A 24,993-nucleotide genomic window follows, 5' to 3' on the forward strand; every position below is an offset into this window, starting at 1 on the left:
GGGCTATTGGCCTGGGTCTTTTGGTTGTGGCCTCGGATAGAAGCTCAGGGGCTACCACCAAAACACTAGCTAGCCCCGAGTCCCAACATTCCTGACATAAGCATAGCCCCGGATCTTGTCCAGACCTTTTAACGTTTTCAAAACACTATTAGAAGAAAATATCCCCCTTGGTTTTGGTGTGTCTTGATTTTTAGGAAAGGCAAATGCCATTCGCCCTGTGCAATTTGTATGATTATTCAAAGCCATTTGAATTAAATGTACATATTTCACCTTGATATGCTAATTTCTGGTGATGTCACACCCCATTCCATATGCTAATGAGTCCCCCCACTTTTTTAGGACTTGACCCCTGCATTTACCCTTATAGTAAGTAGATGCAAGGATGGAGTTGTTTATAAATAATTCAGCAGAGTGTAAAAGTCAACACACACTCGCCCGCGAATAAAGTTTTCTACACGACCCACAATTATTTGAAGTTGTTCCAAAAAGAATAGGTATTTGAAAAAAAATAATCAGGCCCTGAATATATGATCAATTGCAGGTGCAAATTAACTCTTGTAACTGACTCCATACTGGAGTGTTTGGAATAGTCCTTATGATCCTGGAGGCAGCAGGTCCAAGCATAGCCGGGCGAACAGGGGCCATCATATACCTATTGCAACAGGAAGAGCCGGCCGCTGGCTCCCCACGCATCAACGGAATGCATTCACTGATGCGCAGAGCGGTGCATGGAAATGTACCAAAATGTTTTTAGTTACTCCTGCTTTCTAATCACCACTGGAATTCGCTTCAGAGAACCAAAAAGGATTTTTTTTAAACATATTTCGGCACTTGGATCATTTGCTAAAAGACTAATGTCATGGGATATTATCAAGCTTTTGCACTGTGTCAAATCACCACCGCTGTGGTCTCAGTGCACCCAGACTTGTCTGGGAGTTGAATTACCAGCCGCTGCCCTGGGTATCCAGACCTTAGTCTGCGAAGGAAAAGGAGTTGGGAGACCATAAGAGGATGGGAAAGAGGATGTAAATGCCACTGGCACAGGGACGGGGTGATGTAGAAGGGGAAATGAATGTTTTTGGATAAACTGAGAGCATGTATAGCCTTTAAAATGGGACATAGGTGGTATATTTAAACATGCATGGAATTAGACTGTCTATGTGAGGCAGTTTCAAAGGGCAGTCGGTATTTTAAAACACCCCATTTCGGTTTTGTCGGCTGGGAAAAAATCAGATAATTCGAGCAGCAGCATTTGTTCCAGACCAGCAAAACACAAGTTTGCAGATGGTGGCCACAGATCTCCCGGAAGTCCTGACCTGCAGGTAGATCAGCTCCCTACCGGCATAGAAATGCCAAAATCACTGGCACTGGTTAGGCCAGTGATTCTGGTAATCCCATATCGGACTCCATGGAATGTAAATTTACCAGCTCTCTGCCACTTGTAATATCCCAGTTACAAAGGGATATCGGGCTGCAGGGACGCTTACGACAGTTTGACGGTATCCTGCCAGTAATACCGGCGGGATACTGGCAAACTCTTAATGAGGGCCTATAGTGTTTGGCTGCATGTCAGTAAGTGCTGCTGCGGGGATAAATATATATATATATATTACAGGGCCTGTAGTAGCAGCCTTGTAGTTATGGTTAAGTTGCTCATAGGAAGAGCACTTTTTGGGCAGCTTATGTCTTTGCCCCCGCTGAACGAATCCTCATTAAATTTTGCAAAGAACGTTTATGGTCCTGTCAGATTGATTCCACAAAGTTTAGTGAGGTTTCGTTAAGGGGGTGGGGGGATAAAGTTACAGGGCAAAATGTGTGGTGTTTCCCAGGGTCGGACTGGGACAAGAAATAGGCACGGTCACCCAAAAAAAAGTGGCCCACCCCTCGCCTCAAAAAAGTGGCCCACCCCTTGCCTCATGACCCTTGACCTCTGATGACATCACCGGAAGTGATGCCATTTGACCCCACCCTAAAGCGACATCCTGGGAAGCGATGAAACACGACCTTTCACCCCTTGACAGAACAGGAATCAAATAGCATTGTTCGTAAGTACATTAAATTACTGTGAATCCAAGCAGACGTCCAAGGTCAAATGATATGTTATTTTATAGCACTTACGCCTAAGCTGTTTTTTATAGAACAAATATGCTTACAATATCACCCAACCTGTGTTAGTACTCATTTATCGAACTAAGAAGGATGAAAGGCTTTTTGAATTTTTTTTTAAAAAAATGGGAAAAAAAGATATATATTTTTTTTCAATTTTGTTTTTTCTAAACCGGCCCAGGCATGGCCAGAAACCGGCCCCCACTCTCCAGGGACGATTTTGGCCTGGCCACGGGCCGAAAGGCAGAGGGGCCAATCCGACCCTGGCGTTTCCCATATATATATATATATATACATAATCACATGTTAACAAATGCCAAACTGCACATGTTAGATAATGCCCTGAGTGTGGTAGGTGCCTATTAGCAGCAGGTTGCCTAGTCATAGAGGCCTAAATGGGATGTGATATATATATATAATTAGTAGAAGCAACTTTCTAACCTTCCTCCAAAGAGGTTAAAATAATGGTAAGGTGAATATAACATATTGTATTATGTTGTCATATTGACATCAATGCCTGCAGTGTCACACTGAAAGAAAAGGAACTTTTATCAAAACTGTTTCCCACATTTCCCGTCCCCACAATTTACCAAATTGAAAATAACTATGAGGGATGAGGCTTTTTATGTCTGGATTCTAGAGTTTGGAATACTCAAATGATGACATCATAAGAATAACGCGCCCATAATTCTGAAAAGGAAACAGAAATCCATGTGTGTTTGGACCCCTTGACCTCAAGTGCCCGACTCCCCCCCATCACGTTTTGGAACTATATTGATGCAGGACACACAAGCGTGGATATATTTGTTAGTCAGTCTGTACAAGCCACCCACGTGCCCAGCCAGCCACCCTCCTGCCATTAGCTCCATATATGTATCGATCTGGAGACCCAGGTGTCCACATGCTTTCCGCCATCATTTCCAGACGCACTCCAGCAAGCGCGAGAGAAAGAAGTGATGCCCTTCAAAGTCAACATACCATCTGGAGGCTGTCAAGGCCATTTCTGTTGGCCAGGATCTCAGCCTCCAGTGACTGGTGCTTCTGCAGCTTTGTCTGCAGGTTGCTAGGATCCCGCCAGCTCTCATCCAGAGCAATGCTGTTCTTCTCGTTCATCCAGGTGGCCACCTGCAAGAGACCATAGAGTCCTCTAAGGAAAGACAAACACCACAAGAATTCCAGAATGTTCTAATTGTTTCTATTGAGAACTGTTCTTGCTGCAGAGTCCTGCTGTAAGCTTATCTGGTCTTTCTCTCTTATCCACCATGCAACTAAAGGAGCACAGGAGTTGGTCTACCACTCAGTTTTATGGATTACATTGGTTTTTTGTATTTGTTGCATCGCTTGTATATTCCATTTGGCCTTTGTCATTGTTGATCAAGATAAAAATGTAAACAAAGAAAATTCACTTCATTAAAAAGCAATGACCAGTGCAGTTCAGCATTCGCGTGTATTGCAATTTTAAAGTGTTGCGCGCCCTGCCACCACAGAGCCTAGACCAGAAGGACCATGTTGAGAATGCCCTTGTGCCTGGTTAAACTCGTTAAACAAATTAGACACGCATTAGTGACTGGCCTTTGTTGGCTGATGTAGAATTCGCTCTCTTTGACACCCTTGAATGATGCCAGACAGTATGCAGGTTGCTCATGTTATTTATTTATTTATTTATTTGGACATGTATATAGCGCGCATCATAGGTTACTCATTCTGTAATTCCCTCCCGCCATAGGTTTGGCATGTCGTCCCAGGAAAGGCAAGAGAATTTGAGCACGTGTTGCACAGCTTTCAAGTGAAAACCTCTTCAGGAAATGGCTGTGCGTGCTCCTCCCTCCCATGCAGCCCCAGTGACATCTTCCTGTTCTTTTGAAACAGTTACTTAAGATTGAAGACCTTTTTAGCCTGGTGTGAGCGTAGAATGCATGGAAGAAAATAGAATATAAGCTAAGAGTACAGTAGTTACTCTGTTAAGTAACTTTCACGTACTCCTATGACCTGTGCCCTTAACTCCATGCAGAGTGTCGGCTGTGGCTGTTTTGCAACCAAGGGGATGTGTCTCTGGAATGCAAGCAAAGGGGCTTTACCTCTTACACAATGTCCATGGATTCCCTTTGAATAAATCATGCCTCTTAGAGAGTAGCATTCTGCAATACAAGAAGCGACCTACTGCGCATTGATATCATATGCTATGATAAGGCATTTATAACGCGCCTGTACACAAGAGCTTAAAGGCACCACAAGACAGGGGAGGGAAGACATAGGGAGGACAAGACAAATGATCCTTCCAGGCCTTGTGTCATTTGGATCGTGCAAGTGCGATAATAGAAGTGCAAGGGTAATGAGAGGGGCAAGTGCAAGGGAGAGGAAAGGAAGTGCGATCAGGGCAGCATGGCTCTGAGTAAGTGCAGCCAGGGCAGCGCGTCTCTGGGTAAGTGCAAGGAGGCATGGGGTTCTTTAGGGGTTACAGTTACAGCCCCTAAGTGCGCGGTGGGCCTGGAGGCAGTGCAAAGGAATACTGGTTGTGGTGTGGCCTGGTGCCCAGTGAGGCCCTGAGGAAATCTATCTGTGATACAAATATCTCTTATCTGTTCTAAAGTAGCCAACAATTTCTTGGGCTCTAGTGATGTCAAAACAGCGGGAAAGCCTTTCTCATCTGATGGATTGAGAAAAATACTGCCAGGAAGACTTCCTGATTGATGTGGAAGTTTGGAACCACTTTAATGTGGATGAATGGGTCCTAAGCACAGGAGTATCTCAAGGCAACGTGATGAATAGTTCTACTGGACAGAGAGCATGGAGTTCACTGTCTCTCCTGCCGGAAGGTATTGCACAGCTTTCCAGAACACCAATCAAAGAGCAACTAAAGCAGATGCCTCAAACGATTTGTGATCCAAAATCAATAAAACCAATCCCAACTTGAATGAGGAGCTTTAATTGGTGCCTTCATTCTACCAAATGCCTCTTCACAGTGGGCTTGTATAGAGAAGCATTACTGAAGCATTATTAGACACAGTTTTATTATTAGACACAGTTTTTAAATAGGATCCAGTGGCCAACAGATACACGCAGCAACAATGCGTCTTCATGGCTGATCCGGGCAGGTGCAATCGAAGTGACAAATTATCTTTCACTGCACCCGGGCCCTGTGAAAGATGATCTGGAGCGCATTCATATTCTTCACTAAGGCCCAGTAACAAACTCTTTCCAATAACCTTCTTATTGAGTATGATATGATATGGCATTTATATCGCGCCTCTATACAAGTGTTTCAAGGCGCGACGAGGCAAGGGAGGGGGACAGAGGGAGGACAGAGAAAACGATCTTACTAGGCCAAGTGACATTGAGATCGCCCAAGGGCAGGGTTTAGGGGAGGGGAAAAGGGCTAGGGGAGGGGGCAGTGCTGTACATGGGATTAAACAAAAACAAGACGTGAGGCCAGCAGGAGGCAAGTGCAAGGGTAAGTGCAGGCACGGTGTCAATAAGTGCAGGTAAGGGGACTGTAGGGCTGCGGAAAGTGAGCCAAGTGCAAGGGTTGCCAGGAGGCAGTGCGGGTGAGCAACTGGGCGGGCAGGGACCTGCGCCTGAATTCAGTGGGTAGCCAGGTGACCAGTGCAGAATCAGACATGAGATCAGCAGGGGAGAGGAAGAGAGAAGGCAGAAGCAAAGAGGAAGGTCTTGAGGTGCTTACGGAACCAGAGATGGTTCTCCTCAAGTTTCAGAAAGGCAGGGAGGCTGTTCCAGAGGGAAGCCCCAGCCCAAGAAAGAGATTGACAGCCAACTTGTTGCTTGGAGAAGCGACTGAACCTGAGGGAGTTGGAGGTGGAGGAGCGAAGAGCTCGAGTAGGAAAGTATTTCCAAAGAGAGAGTTGGAGGTGTTGAGGACCCAGATCCCAGAAGGCCTTGTGGACAATGCAGAGGGTCTTGAACTTGATCCTTGCAGCCACTGGGAGCCAATGAAGAGATTTCACTACTGAGAGATATGATCCCTGGGCTTGAGGCCAAGGACAAGTCTCACAGTCCTTTTCTGCATGTGTTGCAGAGGGTGGAGAGTAGAAGCAGGCCGATTTAAAAGAGGCTATTGCAGTAGTCCAGCCTGGAGAGAACCAGAGCTCTAGAGACAGTGAGCTTCTGGGGGAAGGTGAGGAAAGGAGGAATAACTCTAAGGAGGTGCAGTTGGTAGTTTGACTTCTTAGAGACGTCAGAGATGTGAGGAGAAAAGGAGAGCGCAGAGTCAAAGATGACCTTGAGTTTCTTAGCCTCACAGGTGGAAGCAGTAAGAGGGCCAAGGAAGGCCGAAAAGAGAGTGACAGAAAAGGAGGGAGCAGGTGTGCCGATGAGGAGAATTTCAGTCTTACTGGCATTAAGGCAGAGATCATTGGCGGCACACCACTCCTGGATTGCAGACAGACAGTCAGAGATGAGAGAGGGAGAAGAGGTGGTAGAGGGGAGCCTGAAAACGAGCTGAGTGTCAAAAGCATATCACTGAAATTTGGAGCAGAGAGTGGCAATGTGGTTGGCGAGAGGTGCCAGGTATTGGTTGACATGCCAGGGGGAGAGGTTAGACCTTGATGGTTTTGGAATCACCTGTTTTGAAGAAACTTTCATAGATCAGACTTGTCTAGAAACGTCTTCAGGGGAGAATAGAGCAAAGGAAGTGAAAGAGGGAGGAGGGAGGAGGGAAGAGGTATGACCAGAATCCTTCCCTGTGGATTGAAGTATCTTTAAACTGCCTCTGTATGGGTAAAGTTAACCATACATTAGGTCCTCCAGGACCATGAGATTAAGGATATTGAGGGGATGGGTAAAGCCCTACCCCCTGCTGCTGTGTCAGTAGATCCAACCTCAATGGAGGGTCACTTGGCGCATCTGCTGAAGTGCTCAGAAACCAATAGTGAGTGGTATAATTTGGTGCTAGTAGTATCAGACGGCTCAACCTGGAAGGCCTACATTTGTGCAGGAATGTCACCATTACTGGAAATAGTGTGAAAGGTATGATGGAACCTGCCGAATTTAGGGGAGACAGTAATCAATGCAGCCCTTTCTTAGACCACTCTGAGATACATAAAAGCAGAGTTTCCGGTTGTTCTGCATGGCTACCTGGTCCCCAATTTACAAACACTTTTTTCAGTACTTGTGGAGGAACTCCCCACTCGTGTGGCTGGTGTTCACAGTAATCGCTCCAGTGAGTTTGCTTGGGTGTTGAAGACCCCAGCTAGAGAACCAGCCAGAGGCAAAATCAAATTGGCAAATGCCCAGTTGAACAGCTGCAGAGCCAATCTCTGTGGGTGGCGGGAGATTGTGTGATCTCCCGCTTATTTACATAGACCATTCCAGCAATGCGCCGGTGAAGATCAGTGCCTGCAGGCCTGAATGGATGGCAGAAACGTGCTGGGTAAGCAGCTCTCAGTGCCAGGCATCGAAGACGTACACAGGATGCAGGCACCATGGCCACAGGTGGAGGGTGAATGGGAACATCTAGTGGTAGGAACAACAATGGTGCAACAGATTGGACCTTTCATGAGGACAACCTTTCACAGTCTTCAATCGTAGGATAACCATAATGACAGATGCACAGGTTTCGGGATGGGGCGTACCTCTCCTTTTCATTACAGTACAGGGATCTTGGTCATAGCAGCAACACACTACGCATCAATGTCTTGGAGATACCTCATACGAGTGCCTCAGGAACTTCTGCAGCGATCTGGATTCCTCCAACCTTCTGCGGCGGGCCTCTGCATTCTCCAGCAGTTTCTTTTTTCTGATATCGAGACAGGAAACAGAAAACATTCCAAAATGAAGAACTGTCAAATGGGTAACCCTAGCGTTAAAGTGGAACTAATGCTTCCAGGAGCGCACAATGTGTTAGGAGATGGGGAGGGAGGCTTTTAAGGGGTGTGCCTGAGAGACTTTGTGACATGCTGAAAGGATGCCCTTAGGGGGAAAAGAACTTGTGAAACGAGCTGGGGCTATATCTCTGTCTTCGGCTGGGGCCTCCATCTGGAACAGCCTCCCTGCCACTCTAAAACTCGAGGAGAAACATCTCCGGTTCCGGAAGCACCTCAAGACCTTCCTCTTTTCTTCTGCCTTCGCTCCCCCTCTACCCCGCTGATCTGTTCTCTCTTGGCACTGTGCACCTGGCCAGCCTCTTCCCTTCGGACCCAGGTACCTGCTCACCCTGCCACCCTCCCCCACTGCCTCCGGGCCACCCCTTGGACTGGGGTCGGTATCCGTACCCATACAGCCCCCCCCCCTTTTCTTCCTGCACTTATCAGACCTACCCTGTCTGCTGCTTTAAACCTAGCACTTGCAAAATGCTGGCTGCATTACCACTGTTTGTTGCCTTTATTATTTATTTATTGTTATTTATTTGTTTCTCCTCTGCTTCGCACTTTCCACTTCTCCCTCCTTCCATGAACTTTTCCCCTCCCCCTCTCCCATGCACTTGCACGTTCTCAATGTCACTGGGCCTAGTAATATCGCTGTTTTGTTCTCCCCTGTTCCCCTCCCTTTCCTTATCGCGCTCAGAAACACTTGTGTACGAGCGCGATAGAAATAAAATATCAATCAATCAACCACCTCAACAGTGCTACTGCACCTTTAATCAGACAGTGCAGCATGGGGTACTATCATTTTAATGTAACACTACGGGCATTTTTTGGCAGGTCTTCTAAACTTTAAACGGACAGTTCCTGTGTTTGTCAGCATAACAATAATAATAATAAAAATAATACATGGCCGCCTGCAATATCTGTATAAAAACCTGGAAATAATGTTCTTATTACAGGCTAATTGTGACATTACAAGTGAACTGTAATAGGAAAAATGACATCATAACTGCTTTGTAATTAGTTATTACGCTTCAGTTGTGACATCACAATGCCTCCTGCTTGAGTCAGCAGAGAGAATTTCAGCTGTCTCTGCAGCACTTAAGTAAAGTCATCCAAAGCTTTTCAAATTCCTTGCTTGCAAAATAGTTTTCTGTGACACATTGCAGCCGGTAATTAACAAGGAACTGTTTATGGTAGAATGTTTAATTTATGCATTGCTGGAGTTAAACTCATATGAGCAAGAGTCTGCGTGTTATTACTTATTTTAAAGCACACAATGAACGTTTCTTTCAATACATTTTATTAAGCTGCTTAGACAAGTTTTCAGCAATACATTAGGAGCTGCATTTTTACTTTTTTAAATCCAAACAGATTCTCTATTGATTATATGAATCAGCAAAGGGAAGATCTCCTGCATTGTATTAAGCAAGAGACGAGGTATTAAAGGGAATGACAGTGTGTGGCCATGTATCTTAGGAAATACATACAGCCTTGTTCCTCTATTTGGTCACAAAACTTCTGAGTCACTTGCAATATCCCTATAATGTACAGTCGTGGGTACATTGCCTCATTATAGGTTTGGTGGTATCTCTGCGGTAAATCCGCTGAGATACCATCAAACGGATTTACCGTTACCGCCACTTGGTCCAGCGGAATGACTACCGGATTACAAGTGGCAGTATGGCAGTGTTGGTCAGCATTTATAGAGTCTATATGATTCCATAGGGATTTTGGCAGAATTACCACTGGTGGTAATTCTGCCGAAGTTGCTGTTTATTGGCAGTAAGGTGGCGGAATTACCTCCAGCATTTTACTGGAGGCTTGTCCTCCAACCTCCAAACACATAGTTCGGCAGTGTGGTAATTCAGCGGTAATGCAGTGGTAACTCTGTTACCATTACATTACCAACATCTTCGGCCATACCAGCGAACTCGTAATGTGGCCCATTCCCATATATAATTATAATATTGATAGTAATAGTTATTATTGTTATTTATAATTACATGCGCCCCTACTGATAAACGGCATAGAAGTCACTGTTAAGAATTCCTAAAAAAATTAGAAAGTAAAAATACTCCCAACATAAAAAGGAAATAACAGACACATCGGATCCTGCCTCCTTATTCCACCCACACAGCTCCACGGATATGTTTGGAACGGTGGTGCCAGCAGAGCAGCGCCACAGGAAGGACGCTATTACTTTATACCTACCACACCCCAAAGAAGAACTTTAAGATCAAATTGTACATTTTAATTTACACAAGCTATATGGTAGAAATATGGTTTGCAAAATAACACCTGTTTTAGAGTTCAAGATGTTTACTTGCCTCAAGAATATCCACAGATGGAACAGGAATTACTCTTTGACTCCCTAAAAACTCATTGTACTCCCAGCTTCTCAAAATAGGAGTAAAATACAGATATTTCTAAATCAACATGGACTTCTCCTGAGATGAAATGTAATGGACTTCTCTTCGGAGAGCAGACACTTTGAGAGCAAACAGCGATATGTGCCCCTGGATCTAGGGGCTTGGGCTGGTTGTCATCATTTTGTATTTATTTATATGGATATATAAATGATGCATGCCTAAGCACTTTACAACAATTACAAAAAAAGCAGGTACAATAAAATACACACATAATGTTAAGAGACATCAATGCACAGTAACATTCCTCGCGGGTGAAAGAGGAAAGAAGATGAGTTTTAGGAGAAAAGCAAAAGGAAGCGAGAGTGGGCGCAGAACAAGAGAAGAAGCAAGAGAATTCCAAAGTGTAGACGCGGGAAGCGAGAAAGAGCAGAAATGGGACTAGGCCCCGAGCAGACAAGAGGTGGCTAACAAGAGAAAAGAAGAGGAGATGAACAAAGTAACCGACAGGAGGATACACAGGGATAAAAGAGGAAAGAGACAGGGGAGCTTATCATGGATGCACTGAAAGACAAAACCGAGGTAAGGAAACTGAAGACAGACAGGAGAAGAAATCCAACCAAGCGAGATTAGAAAAGGCAAAGTAGTAGAACGGGGCAGTGGCTGGAAAAGGGAGACGGACAGCACAAATGAAAACAGAATTCAAAAAGGGAGAAAGAGCAATTGCAGGAGTCAATCCAAGAACATATTCGGGTGAGAACAAAATAATTAGTAGCTGAAAGGGCAACAAAGGGACAAATCTGGTGGTTATTATAAACTGCAATGACTATGACGAGAAGATGAAAAAAAGACTCAGGAGGAATATAAATATCAGAGGGAGAGCCATGATGGTAAAGAGCAGAAACAATGAGGAATTTAGTCTTTGATATGATATGATATGACATTTATAACGCGCCTATACACAAGTGTTTCAAGGCGCGACGAGGCAAGGGAGGGGGAACAGAGGGTAAGACAGACAACAATCTTACTAGGCCAGGTGACATTAAGATCGCGCAAGTGCAGCGGCAAGGGGGAAAGGGAAAAGTGCGGGGGTGGAAGGTGGCAGTGCAGTACATGGGATTGACAATAAAATGAATAGAATAATAAAAGCAATAAATAAAAGTGCGGCCAGATGATGGCAAGTGCAAGGGTAAGTGCAGACATCAGGTGCCAAGTGCTTGAAGGGGACTGTAGGGATACAGAAAACAGTTCCCAAGTGCGGGGGATGCCAGGGAGGCAGTGCAGGTGTGCAAGTGGGGGAGGGGACCTGGACCCGAGATCAGAGGGTAGAAATGTGACCAGTGCAGTTTCAGTTTCAGCCAGGAGTTCAGCAGGGGAGAGGAGGAAAGAAAGCAGAAGTAAAGAGGAGGGTTTTGAGGTGCTTCCAGAACCGGAGATGGTTCTCCTCAAGTTTCAGGGAGGCTGTTCCAGAGGGAGGTCCCAGCCAAAGAAAGAGATCTACCACCAACATGTTTCTTGGAGAAGCGACTGACCATGAGGGAGTAGGAGGAGGATGAGCGAAGAGCTCGAGAAGGAAGATATTTAGGAAGAGAGAGTTGAAGGTATTGAGTCCTCAGGCCCCTGAAGGCCTTGTGGACAATTGTCATGCTGAGAACCTGGTGTCTGCAGAAGCTGCTGAACCCCCGACAATCCACCCAAAATGTGGCACTCTGAGCTGACATAAATATAACTGCTCAGTTTACCTCACTTTCAGGGGAAAGGGGGAAGGGACAAAGAAACAAACACCAGGCTGGAAGCTATCAACTCACTGGTTCTTCACCTGTAGTTAAAACATAAACATGCAATAAACCTCATTACTCATGGGTTACTATACTAACCTTAAACTCTAAATCCTTAACCAAAATAGTTTAAAAACCATACCTGGTTCTTCTCTTCAGAATGCCCAGAGAAGTGAAAAGCAGACAAGACTTCCTTACTTGTGGACCAGAATCTTATAGCTAATTCAGCCTTCTCAGTAGGTCCATGAATGTTATTTAACTTTGTAGTTAGTCTGCTCAGATCTAAGATTCTTGAACAAGGTCTTCAAGTAAGATTTATGAAGTTCTTTTAAGTTCTTGTATTTGTTTTTAATATTTTCTTTGTAGAGAGTCTTTTTCTCAGGAACAAATTTAACTTGCGATGGAATCTTCACGTGGAAAGCCAGAAACCACAGGAAGAAAAAATCACGCGCTTTTTCTCCAAATCGCGGGAAATACGCATACGCGTTAACAATCAAGTTCGCGGGTAAAACGCACTTGCGCTAAAGTTCAAGACGTGATAAAAATTACACGCGCTTTCCTCCAAGTTGCAGGAAATACGCACAAGCCCTGATGGTTGAATTCGCGGGTAAAGTCCAAGCCACGAATAAATACATACACGCGCAAAATACACACGTGCTTATTTTATCACGCAGAAAAAACCCTTGCGTAAACGAACAGTAAACGCAAGTCCAAAGTACACGCTCGCGCTTCACTCTCACGCGCAGAGACACATGCACGGGCGAAAAGTAACGGACAAAAACTCACGCGCTAGTTTGATTTGACACGTAGCGATAAAAACAAACGTACGCGCTTCAATCTTTTTAGATACAGATTTGATTTCAATCCCTTAGATAAATATAACCTTTTTACAAAGTTCATCAAAACTGGAAAGTCACTTATCTTGTGAATAAGACTTGAAAACTTATTTTCTCAGAAAAAATGGAAGTTTCTGACTCCTGTCCTACGTCTCCACCAAACTCCAAACACGACTCCTGTTATATTTTCAGATCTTCCGCTCAACCGCTAGAAACTTGTCACCCTTGACAAAGTTAAGCAGGAGCAACAAGGCACACGACCTCTCAGCTGGGCAAGGACGATGAAAGGCAGTTTAGAATGTTCATTGTCCTCCCTATAAACAATCTCCAGCCAATCAGAATTTAGACTGAGAACCTCCATCTTGGCTTGGGGCAATCTCCATAGACTGCAATGAAGGTTAAGGGCAAAATTGGCTGTTTAAAAATATAACCCATAATAACTTCCTAAAACCTTTCTATACTAAATATGTGTCTCCCCTGACCCAATGTAAATGAGTATATGATACTGTACGTAAAGAATATGTCACTCCAACCTGACAGTACAGTACCCCCCTCCTAACGCCCAGTCCCTGGGCCACTCTTCAATGGAATTTCTTTTATGGAATCTTTCTACCAAACGAGGAGCATGCACATCACTAGCTTTCTCCCAAGTGCGCTCTTCAGGACCAAAGCCCTCCCAATCAATGAGATACTGTAGCTTTCCTCTTACTCTTCTAGAGTCCAGAATTCTCTTAACCAGAAATTCTTCGGAAGCATCTTCCTCAATCACAACTGCCAAAGGAGTAGGTGTTAATCTAGTTCCTTTAACCACAGGTTTTAATAAACTAACATGGAAAGTTGGATGAGTTTTCATATGACTGGGTAATTTAAGACGAACAGCCACTGGATTAATCACCTTTTCAACAACAAACGGTCCTACGAAACGAGGACAAAACGTATTTCTTCCTTTAATTCTCAAAAACTTGGTTGATAACCACACCAAATCTCCCTCACTATATTGAGGACTAATCTTCCTTTTACGGTCAGCAAACCCTTTGTATTTTTGTTTACTCTCCACCAACACCCCTTTTGCCTTTTCCAAATTTCTTTTCATAACTTCTAGTCTCCTTTCAACTTCTGGGTTTCCTGAATCATTATTAATCTCAATACTAAGAAAACGAGTATGAAAACCTCATCCCAAATAAAACAGAGACATAGAGGTGGCATCCTTACTACAGTTGATATATGCGAATTCTGAAACCCACAACAAATCCACCCACTCTTCACCTGTCTACAGATAACACCTCACATATTTTTCCAACTCCTGATTTATCCTTTCTACCTGCCCATTGGTTTCTGGATGATAACCTGATGATAAACATACCTCCACTCCCAATCTCTTACAAAAAGCTCTCCAAAACTTAGAAATAAATTGAGAACCTCTATCTGAGATGACCTGACTGAGAATTCCATGTAATCTTACCACTTCTTGCAACAAACTATGAGCTAAACTATCAGCGGTAACCTTTCCCTTCATTGGAATGAAATGTGCTTCTTTGGTGAGTAAATCAACTACAACCAATACCGAAGTACAACCTTTATCTTGTGGAAGAACCGTGATGAAATCTAAAGACACTGAGTACCAAGGCTGCGGTGGAACTGGTAACGGCTCCAATAACCCAGAAGGCTTTCCGATGAGATTCTTAGATCTAGCACAAATTTCACAGGTCTTAACAAAATTAAGGGTATCTTGTTGAATTCGTTCCCACCAAAAATGTCTTCTGATCAACTCAAGAGTCTTCCGATACCCTGGATGTCCTGCCAAGACTGATTTGTGACACTCCTTCAACATTTTTTCTCTAAGTTCAATTGATGGTAAATAGAGTCTGTCATCTAAATAAGGTAAACCATCTTTAATTTTGCGAGCTGGATCCAAATGAACCCAATCTTCAAGTTGTGTCTCAGAAATGGATTCCCTTACTTTCTTGAAGATTTCGTTCTCCTTTTCAACCCCAGCAAGAACAAAACGTTCTGGAGCGATCAATGGAAGAGGCTCACAAACCGACTTAACCTCAATTTCTGGAAACTGCCGTGACAGAGCATCTGCCTTTTTATTTTGATTTAAAGTAACTATAAAGTCATAATCCGCAAAAAATAATGACCATCTAAGTTGTCGAGGTGTCAGAGTTTTTGCAGCCTTCAAAAAGAGTAAATTTCGGTGGTCAGTTAATACAGTCACAGTGTTACGTGCTCCTTTTAAGAAATGTCGCCATTCTTCAAATGCTGCTTTGATAGTAAGAAGCTCTAGGTCTGAAATGGTGTAATTTTCCTCGGCAGGTGAAAATCTCTTAGAAAAGTAAACCACTTGATGCAATTGTCCTGTAACATTATGCCTTTGAGACAACACTGCTCCCATTGCCACATTGGAAGCATCAGCCTCTACAAAAAATGGTTTGGAAGTATCAGGATGAATCAAAATAGGAGAGGTAATGAATTTCTCCTTCAAAATATGAAAAACCTCATCAGCCTTAGCTTCCCAAACAAATGGAACTCCTTTTCTTAAAGGTCGAGTAATTGGAGCTACTAAACTGGAGAAGCCTTCAATGAATCTTCGGTAAAAATTGGCAAATCCCAAAAAACTCTGGATCTCCTTCACTTTAGTTGGAGTAGGCCAATCACGAACGACTTCCACCTTTTTTGGATTCATTTCCAAACCACAAGGAGTAATCACAAATCCTAAAAATTCTACCGAATCCGTATGGAACTGACTCTTCTCCAATTTAGCGAAAAGATTATTCTCTCTCAATTTCCTCAAGACCTGTCGAACGTGAATTTTGTGTTTCTCCAAATTCTGTGAAAAAATCAAAATGTCGTCAATATAGACAATAACAAAAACATCAAGAAATTCCCGAAGAACCTCATTGATAAAAAATTGAAAAGCCGCTGGGGCATTGCAAAGACCGAAAGGCATCACTTGGTAATCGTACAGGCCAAATCTGGTTTTAAATGCCGTCTTCCACTCATCCCCCTCTTGGACCCTTACAAGATGATAAGCTCCACGTAAATCCAACTTAGAAAATATGGTTGCACCTTGGATTTGATTTAACATTTCTGAAATGAGAGGGAGAGGATACCGATTTTTCACTGTCATTCTATTTACTGCCCTGTAATCTATGCAAGTTCTGAGAGAACCATCAGCTTTAGGCACAAAGAACAATGGTGAGGCTGCCGGCGATTGAGAGTGCCGAATAAATCCCTTAGCCAAATTTTCCTTTAAATATTCTTTCAAATAATCATTCTCTTTTTCAGTTAAGGCATAAACCCTACTGCTTGGTAAAATAGCTCCAGGCTCCAACTCTATCTTGCAGTCAAAAGGCCTATGAGGAGGCAACTCTCCAGCTTCCTTTCCATCAAAAACATCCCAAAAATCCTGATAACAAGTTGGAAGTTCACCCACAACTGCTCCAATGTCAAAACCTATTGCCCCTCTTTCTGCAAGCGAGAATGAAACGGAATTCACAACTTTTTCTTTCTCTTCAAAAGATTTTCCTGAAAGACAATGTTCCTGACAAAAGGTTGATTCTAAGGATACAATTCTTGCACTCCAATCAATTCTGGGATTGTGAAGTGTAAGCCAGGGCATACCCAAAATAATTTTCAAGATTGGAGGGTCAATTCACTCAAAAGAGATATTTTCTTTATGACCTCCAGTCATCTCCATCTCAAGTAACTCTCTATTATGAGTGATTGGACCTGAAGAAAGAGATGTCCCATCAACTGCTCTGACCTGCTCCATTTCTTTCTTAGCAACTATAGGAACACCTAGAGTTTTAGCCAATCCTCTATCCATAAAATTACCCATAGCTCCTGAATCAATAATAATTGGCCCAGAACCTAAAAATACCTTTTCAAACATCAAGGATACGTTCACCGTTATGTGAGGAACCGCTGTCTGTATTGTGTTTGCCACTTATTGTACTCTGCCTGAAGATTTGGAGATCTTCTTGGGGTAAAAGGACAGGTTTCAAGAAAATGACCACTCCTACCACAGTATAAGCACAAATTATTCTCCCTTCTTCTTGCCTTCTCTTCCTTGGACAACGGACCTCTCACCCGGCTCTGCTGGTCAATTATCTTTGACTTCACTTCTCTGTTCACCACCTCAACTTTAGGCCTCTCCATTCTTCCCGGAAACCTAACCTCTCCCTGAGTACGTCTACCCTCAGAACGTCTTTCGGTTAAACGAAAATCCAACTGTACCACCAAATCAATTAAGGCATCTAAAGTATTTGGTCGCTCCAAAACTCCAGCCAGAGCATCTTTTAACTCATCCTTTAAGCCCCTATAAAATAAGGAAGCCCTCTTCTCCTCTGGCCATTTACTTTCTAAAATTAAAGTTCTAAATTGAGTGATATAAGAAATCAACTCCTTTCCTCCCTGGCGCAGTTCCAGTAATTCTCCATCAACCTCTAAAGATAACTGTCTCTTATCAAACATTTTCTTAAATTCTGTCTGGAAAAGGGAATAATTATTCAAAGCCAAATTCTTTTGACTAACCAAAAGACTTCCCCACGCAGAAGCTTCTCCAGATAAATATGATAAGATGAATGTTACCTTTGAAGCATCTGTGGAAAACAACTCTGGATGACTTAGAAAATGCAATTCACACTGAGTCTGAAAGATTTGAAACTTTCTAGAATCTCCTAAGAAACGTTCTGGAGCTGCCAAAGGAACAGGCATAACTAAAGTTCCTAAACCTCTCTCTGCCCCCCTGGGAAGCCTAGGTTCTTGTTCTTCTCCTACTCTTACCAACTCCGAAACTTCACCTTCTCTTTCTTGTATTTGGGTTACCTTTAAATTTAACTCATCCATTCTTTGACAAAGACTTGAATACTCCTGATGAGCCACCCGTAACTCTTCTCTCATTACACTAACCATTACTCCCAATGCCTCCATGGTTGTCTCGTCGGGGTTCATAACAGCTCGGGCAGACACTTTTTTTTTTATTGGCCTTTCATACTGTCATGCTGAGAACCTGGTGTCTGTAGAAGCTGCTGAACCCCCGACAATCCACCCAAAATGTGGCACTCTGAGCTGACATAAATATAACTGCTCAGTTTACCTCACTTTCAGGGAAAAGGGGGAAGGGACAAAGAAACAAACACCAGGCTGGAAGCTATCAACTCGCTGGTTCTTCACCTGTAGTTAAAACATAAACATGCAATAAACCTCATTACTCATGGGTTACTATACAAACCTTAAACTCTAAATCCTTAACCAAAATAGTTTAAAAACCATACCTGGTTCTTCTCTTCAGAATGCCCATAGAAGTGAAAAGCAGATAAGACTTCCTTACTTGTGGACCAGAATCTTATAGATAATTCAGCCTTCTCAGTAGGTCCATGAATGTTATTTAACTTTGTAGTTAGTCTGCTCAAATCTAAGATTCTTGAACAAGGTCTTCAAGTAAGATTTATGAAGTTCTTTTAAGTTCTTGTATTTGTTTTTAATATTTTCTTTGTAGAGAGTCTTTTTCTCAGGAATGAATTTAACTTGCGATGGAATCTTCACGTGGAAAGCCAGAAACCGCGGGAAGAAAAAATCACGCGCTTTTTCTCCAAATCGCGGGAAATACGCACACGCGTTAACAATCAAGTTCGCGGGAAAAAACGCACTCGCGCTAAAGTCCAAGACGCGATAAAAATTACACGCGCTTTCCTCCAAGTCGCGGGAAATACGCACACGCGCTGACGATTCAATTCGTGGGTAAAACGCACTTGCGCTAAAGTTCAAGACGCGATAAAAATTACACGCGCTTTCCTCCAAGTCGCGGGAAATACGCACACGCGCTGATGATTCAATTTGCGGGTAAAACGCTCTCGCGCTAAAGTCCAAGCCACGAATAAATACGTACACGAGCAAAATACACACACGCTTATTTTATCACGCAGAAAAACCCTTGCGTAAACGAACAGTAAACGCGAGTCCAAAGTACAAGCTCGCGCTTCACTCTCACGCGCAGAGACACATGCGCGGGCGAAAAGTAACGGACAAAAACTCACGCACTAGTTTGATTTGACACGTAGCGATAAAAACAAACGTACGCGCTTCAATCTTTTTAGATACAGATTTGATTTCAATCCCTTAGATAAATATAACCTTTTTACAAAGTTCAACAAAACTGGAAAGTAACTTATCTTGTGAATAAGACTTGAAAACTTCTTTTCTCAGAAAAAATGGAAGTTTCTGACTCCTGTCCTGTGTCTCCACCAAACTCCAAACACAACTCCTGTTATATTTTCAGATCTTCCGCTCAACCGCTAGAAACTTGTCACCCTTGACAAAGTTAAGCAGGAGCAACAAGGCACACGACCTCTCAGCTGGGCAAGGACGATGAAAGGCAGTTTAGAATGTTCATTGTCCTCCCTATAAACAATCTCCAGCCAATCAGAATTTAGACTGAGAACCTCCATCTTGGCTTGGGGCAATCTCCATAGACTGCAATGAAGGTTAAGGGCAAAATTGGCTGTTTAAAAATATAACCCATAATAACTTCCTAAAACCTTTCTATACTAAATATGTGTCTCCCCTGACCCAATGTAAATGAGTATATGATACTGTATGTAAAGAATATGTCACTCCAACCTGACAGTACCTGACAACAATGCAGAGGATTTTGAACTTAATCCTCGCAGCCACTGGGAGCCAGTGCAGAGATTTCAGTCCTGGAGGGATACAATCCCTGGGCTTAAAACCAAGGACAAGTCTCGCAGGCCTGTTCTGGATGAGTTGCAGACATCGGAGAGTGGAAGCAGGCAGATTTAGAAAAAGGCTGTTGCAGTAGTCCAGCCTAGAGAGAACCAGAGCTCTGGAGACAGTGAGCTTCTTTGTGAAGGAGAGGAAAGGGAGAATTTCTCTGAGGAGTTGCAGCTGGTATTGTGACTTCTTAGAGACGTCAGAGATGTGAGGAGAGAAGGAGAGTGTGGAGTTGAAGATGACCCCAAGGTTTTTAGCCTCACTGTTGGGAGCAGGAAAAGGGCCCAGAGAGGCAGGCCAGAGAGCGACATGAAAGGAGGGGGCAGGTCTGCCGACGAGGAGAATCTCGGTCTTACTGGCGTTAAGGCAGCGATCATTGGCGGCACACCAGTCCTGGATAACAGACAGACAGTCAGAGATGAGAGAAGGAGAAGAAGTGACGGGAGGGAGCCTGAAAATGAGTTGAATGTCATCCGCATAGCACTGAAAATCGGGGCAGACAGCGGCAATGCGGTGGGCAAGACATGAGGATAGAGGAGTGGACTGACCCAAGTTGGACCTGGGAGGGTCGATCGGAGAGGAAAGAGGTCAGCCAAGCCAGGGCCTGATCGATGATACCAAGGTTATCACAGAGACGGTTGGGCAGGATGGAATGGTTGACCATGTCAAAGGCAGAAGAGTGATCAAGTAAGATGAGGGCACAGGGGGTGTTGGAATCGAGGTTGGAGAGCAGGTCTTCACGGTTGTTCAGGAGAGCATTTTCCGTGCTTCTGGCAGCTCTGAAGCCAGACTGATGGTCATGGAGACAACCAACAGATTTAGTGTGAAGATTAAGCTGGGAGATGGCCAGCTTTTCCAGGGGTTTGCCCAGGAAAGGAGTGATGGAGATTGGGCGATAGTTAGACGGGCAGGACGGGTCGGCAGAAGGTTTCTTAAGAAGAGGGTGCACAAGGGAGTGCTTCGGGGGGGAAGGGAAGACTCCAGTGGTGAAGGAGTGGTTGCACAAGTCTGCCAGAGCAGGGGCCAAGGTGTCAATGTGGTCCTTGATGGTTTTGAAGGAGCAGGGGTGAACCTGTTTTGATGATACTTTCATAGCCGAAGCCGACGAGAGAAGGCCAGGAGAAAAGGCCTCCTGTGCTCTTTGCAGCTCCGCTGCGAGCACGTTTCCCCACACTCCAGCTGGATGCCTCATCAGCTGTTCTTTCCTTCGGAACAACCGTGTGTTCCGAGGAAATCCTTGCCGCCTGGAGGAGCCACAAAATGGATGCCGTTGCCATGGATGACTGCTGCCGAGCAGTTCACCGCCGCAGGCCCAGGCTCCCATTTGCTGTATCCGCCTGTCCGCCCCTCCCCTCCTGCTTTAAATGGAGGGGGAGAGGGCCGAGAGGCGAAGCCGACGAGAGAAGGCCAGGGGAAAAGGCCTCCTGTGCTCTTTGCAGCTCCGCTGCGAGCACGTTTCCCCACACTCCAGCTGGATGCCTCATCAGCTGTTCTTTCCTTCGGAACAACCGTGTGTTCCGAGGAAATCCTTGCCGCCTGGAGGAGCCACAAAATGGATGCCGTTGCCATGGAGACATCGACACCAATAACTGCTGCCGAGCAGTTCACCGCCGCAGGCCCAGGCTCCCATTTGCTGTGTCCTCCTGCCCGCACCTCCCCTCCTGCTTTAAATGGAGGGGAGAGGGCCGAGAGGCGAAGCCGACGAGAGAAGGCCAGGAGAAAAGGCCTCCAGTGCTCTTTGCAGCTCTTCGCTGCTCGTCTGCCGTTTGCCCGAAACCTAAGCCGCACCCAGAAGGTAAGAAGCTCTACCCTTGCAAGCTTCTCTCCAACCCCTGCACCACCTCAAGGCGCTCCAGGTTGCGCGCCCGTACTTTGAAAACTGCCTTCAGTTCACAGCCCATTCCCACGAGTAGTCGTAATACGCGACTATGCTCACGCACTGTACAACCCTCCTCACTCGCTGATAAGGCCAGGCACCCCCGCAAAACCTCAAAGCCTGCATCCACCTTAAGTACTACCAACACAGCCACCAATAAAGTACTTAACTTTTCGTATAATTATACCGCCTCCATAACCAATGTGATTACAAATGTGTCCACCACTGCTGTAAATGTGACCCCAATGTAAAATCTGTGATTTGCAATTCTTCTACCACCATTTTGAATGCTAGTGTGCCAAATGCTATACCACGTGTCCACCACCTCTGAAAATGTGACCATTTTGAATGCTAGTGTGCCAAATGCTATACCACATGTGTCCACCACCTCTGAAAATGTGACCCCCAATGTAAAATCTGTGATTTGCAATTCTTCTACCACCATTTTGAATGCTAGTGTGCCAAATGCTATACCACATGTGTCCACCACCTCTGAAAATGTGACCCCCAATGTAAAATCTGTGATTTGCAATTCTTCTACCACCATTTTGAATGCTAGTGTGCCAAATGCTATACCACATGTGTCCACCACCTCTGAAAATGTGACCCCCAATGTAAAATCTGTGATTTGCAATTCTTCTACCACCATTTTGAATGCTAGTGTGCCAAATACTATACCACATGTGTCCACCACCTCTGAAAATGTGACCCCCAATGTAAAATCTGTGATTTGCAATTCTTCTACCACCATTTTGAATGCTAGTGTGCCAAATTCTATACCACATGTGTCCACCACCTCTGAAAATGTGACCCCCAATGTAAAATCTGTGATTTGCAATTCTTCTACCACCATTTTGAATGCTAGTGTGCCAAATGCTATACCACAGGTGTCCACCACCTCTGAAAATGTGACCCCCAATGTAAAATCTGGATTGTGCATCCCCCCTAACACCCAGAGCTCAACCCCCCCCCTCCACCAAACCCTCTCTCATCATGAACCCCCTCTCAGGCACTACTGAACCCCACATGAAATGCGCCATGATTAATGCTAGGTCCATCAATGCCCACGCCCTAGACATACACAACCTCCTAACCTCCCACAACCTAGATCTACTCATGATCTCAGAAACATGGCTACATGAGGCCTCCGGCCCGGCTCTATCCCTCGCCCTATCCCCTGGCTATTCCATAACTAGACAAGACCGCCTCTCCAAAGGTGGAGGTGTAGCAATTATTGCCAGAGACTCGCTCTCTATCAGAAAGATAGAGAAATCTTTGACCAACAACAACAGCGACTACCTCCAAGTTAAAATAACCCTCTCTCCCCATTGCACCATTACTGTACACACCATTTACCGCCCTCCAGGCCCAACAGGTGACTTCCAAGCCTCTCTCAACCACCTTCTCTCTGACAACCTCAAAAAACAGTCCAAAGCCATTTTCCTCGGGGACATCAATCTAGGGCTCCGGGATAGTAAGGACGTAGCAGCCAAATCCCTTGACTCTGCCCTCAATGCTCTAGGCTACAAGAACACCATCCTTAGCCCTACTCACACTCAGGGCAGAACGCTTGACTGGATAGCACAGCATAACTGCCCACTCATCATTACAGGTAACAATCCCACCCCGTGGTCTGACCACTACATCATCACCTTTAGCATCCTCACCACTAGCTCCCCTGCTGCCCCCTTGCCTCAACCGCTCCCACCTTGCCTCGCCAGAAGCTCCCGCCAGCTCACTAAGGAAAGGCTACTGCCCTTCCTCCAAGGCCCAGCCTTCAGACCACCTTTTTCATCAGACCCAGAAACACTCGCAACAACCTATGATACCGCCATCAAAGCAGCTATCAACTCCATTGCCCCTCTCAAACCACGCAAATCCAAACCCACTACCCATTCCGACTCTTGGTTCACCACTGTGAGCATCGAGGAAATCGAGGCGGAAACGCACCAGGACCCGTGTTGTGACTTAGTGAAAGATGCCATCCTTTCCGGTGACTGGAAGACTTTCATGAGACACACACACAACAGAACAGCGAAGCAAAAGGGTTTCTGTCCGGCATATTCACAGTGCGGCAAGACTTGTCAGTCACGGAAGGTGGACTGTTACTACGAGGAAACCGCATCGTGATCCCTCTCAAACTACAGGACAGGATAGTGGCCCTAGCGCATGAAGGACACCAAGGACTGGCAAGGACGAAAGCCCGCATTCGGCACCGAGTATGGTTTCCCCGCGCGCAGGCAACGAGAAAAAAGCTGCACTCACACAGTGGCAAACGTCCCACTCTGAAAAAGACAAGATGATCTTTAAAGCCCTATCCACCAAATATAAAAAGGCAATCACCCAAGCAAAGGCCAAATCCTTTGAATCCAGAATATTGGAAGCCCAATCTAGCACAAAAGAAATCTTCGCCATTTTCAGAGAGCTCGAGACACCCACTCCCGCCCCCCAGAATTTCACCAAAGACAAAGACTGGTGTGACAAAATGCAAACGGCCATGCAAACCAAATTAAGCCTCCTCAAAAGCAAAATACTAGCCACTAAACAAGCCCTACCCAGTAGGCATATCCCTATCCCATCACCCGCCCCAAATCCCCCCTACCCTTCTCCTTCAAACCCATCCAAGAAAAAGACATCATCAACATTATGAGGAGCATCAAGCCCTCTAAATGCAAAGGGGATTCATGCCCAGCCTCCATTATCAAAGACTGCACGGAAGCGCTAGCGCCCTTCCTAACAGCCTTTGTTAATGCCTCCTTTACCACAGGAAAAGTCCCCGCCTCCCTCAAGGAAGCTTGGGTCCGCCCTCTCTTGAAAAAACCAACTCTCGATCCCACCTCCCCCAACAACTACAGACCTATCACCACTGTCCCATTCCTCCTCAAAATATTGGACAAAGCAGCCTACTTGCAGGTCCAGCACTTCATTGAAGAGAACAAACTCCTTGGACTCCACCAATCTGGCTTCCGCCCTAGACACGGGACCGAAACCGCCCTACTTGACTTGAAAAACCAAATGGACGATGCTAGAGACATGGGTAAACCAGCACTTCTCCTACTCCTTGACCTATCCGTGGCATTCGACCTCGTGGATCATGGCGTCCTATGCCACCACCTTTCCTCCACCGCCAAATTCTCCCCAGAGGCCACAGTTTGGATCACCTCCTTCTTACAAGACAGAACCATGCAAGTATTCTCTGACCTAGCCGCCGCATCACCAACTAGTATACTTTGTGGTGTACCCCAAGGCTCCTGTCTCTCCCCCACCCTGTACAACATCTTCACACGACCCCTGTTCCTCATCCTCGACGCTATGGGCATCTCATACACCAACTACGCCGACGACACCCAGATCCTCCTCACTCTCACAGGTAACTATGACACCGACTCCCTGACCCTCAACAACCTCTACAACACCATCCAAGCCTGGATGGCTGACAACGGACTATGCCTCAACTCTGACAAGACAGAACTC

At 45.0% G+C, this 24,993-nt stretch overlaps 1 protein-coding gene across 3 annotated transcripts in view; it reads right to left on the minus strand.

The window, feature by feature from the left end:
- Positions 1–24,993, minus strand: part of SPTBN5 (spectrin beta, non-erythrocytic 5) — a 1,050,196-nt gene that overhangs the window by 213,821 nt on the left and 811,382 nt on the right. For all 3 annotated transcript variants that reach the window (XR_011283950.1, XM_069638812.1, XM_069638811.1), the window contains exons 45-46: positions 7,768–7,858; positions 3,085–3,231 (exon numbers count right to left, since the gene is read on the minus strand). Coding sequence is in view for 2 of the 3 variants with exons in the window: in XM_069638812.1 (XP_069494913.1) it covers positions 3,085–3,231; positions 7,768–7,858 (238 nt within the window). In the remaining variant the exon portion in view is untranslated. The remainder of the gene's footprint in view (positions 1–3,084; positions 3,232–7,767; positions 7,859–24,993) is intronic.

The sequence above is a fragment of the Ambystoma mexicanum genome, chromosome 14 (genome assembly GCF_040938575.1).
Source record: "Ambystoma mexicanum isolate Mex_15411 chromosome 14, UKY_AmexF1_1, whole genome shotgun sequence".
In the NCBI taxonomy this organism is placed as follows: domain Eukaryota; kingdom Metazoa; phylum Chordata; class Amphibia; order Caudata; family Ambystomatidae; genus Ambystoma; species Ambystoma mexicanum.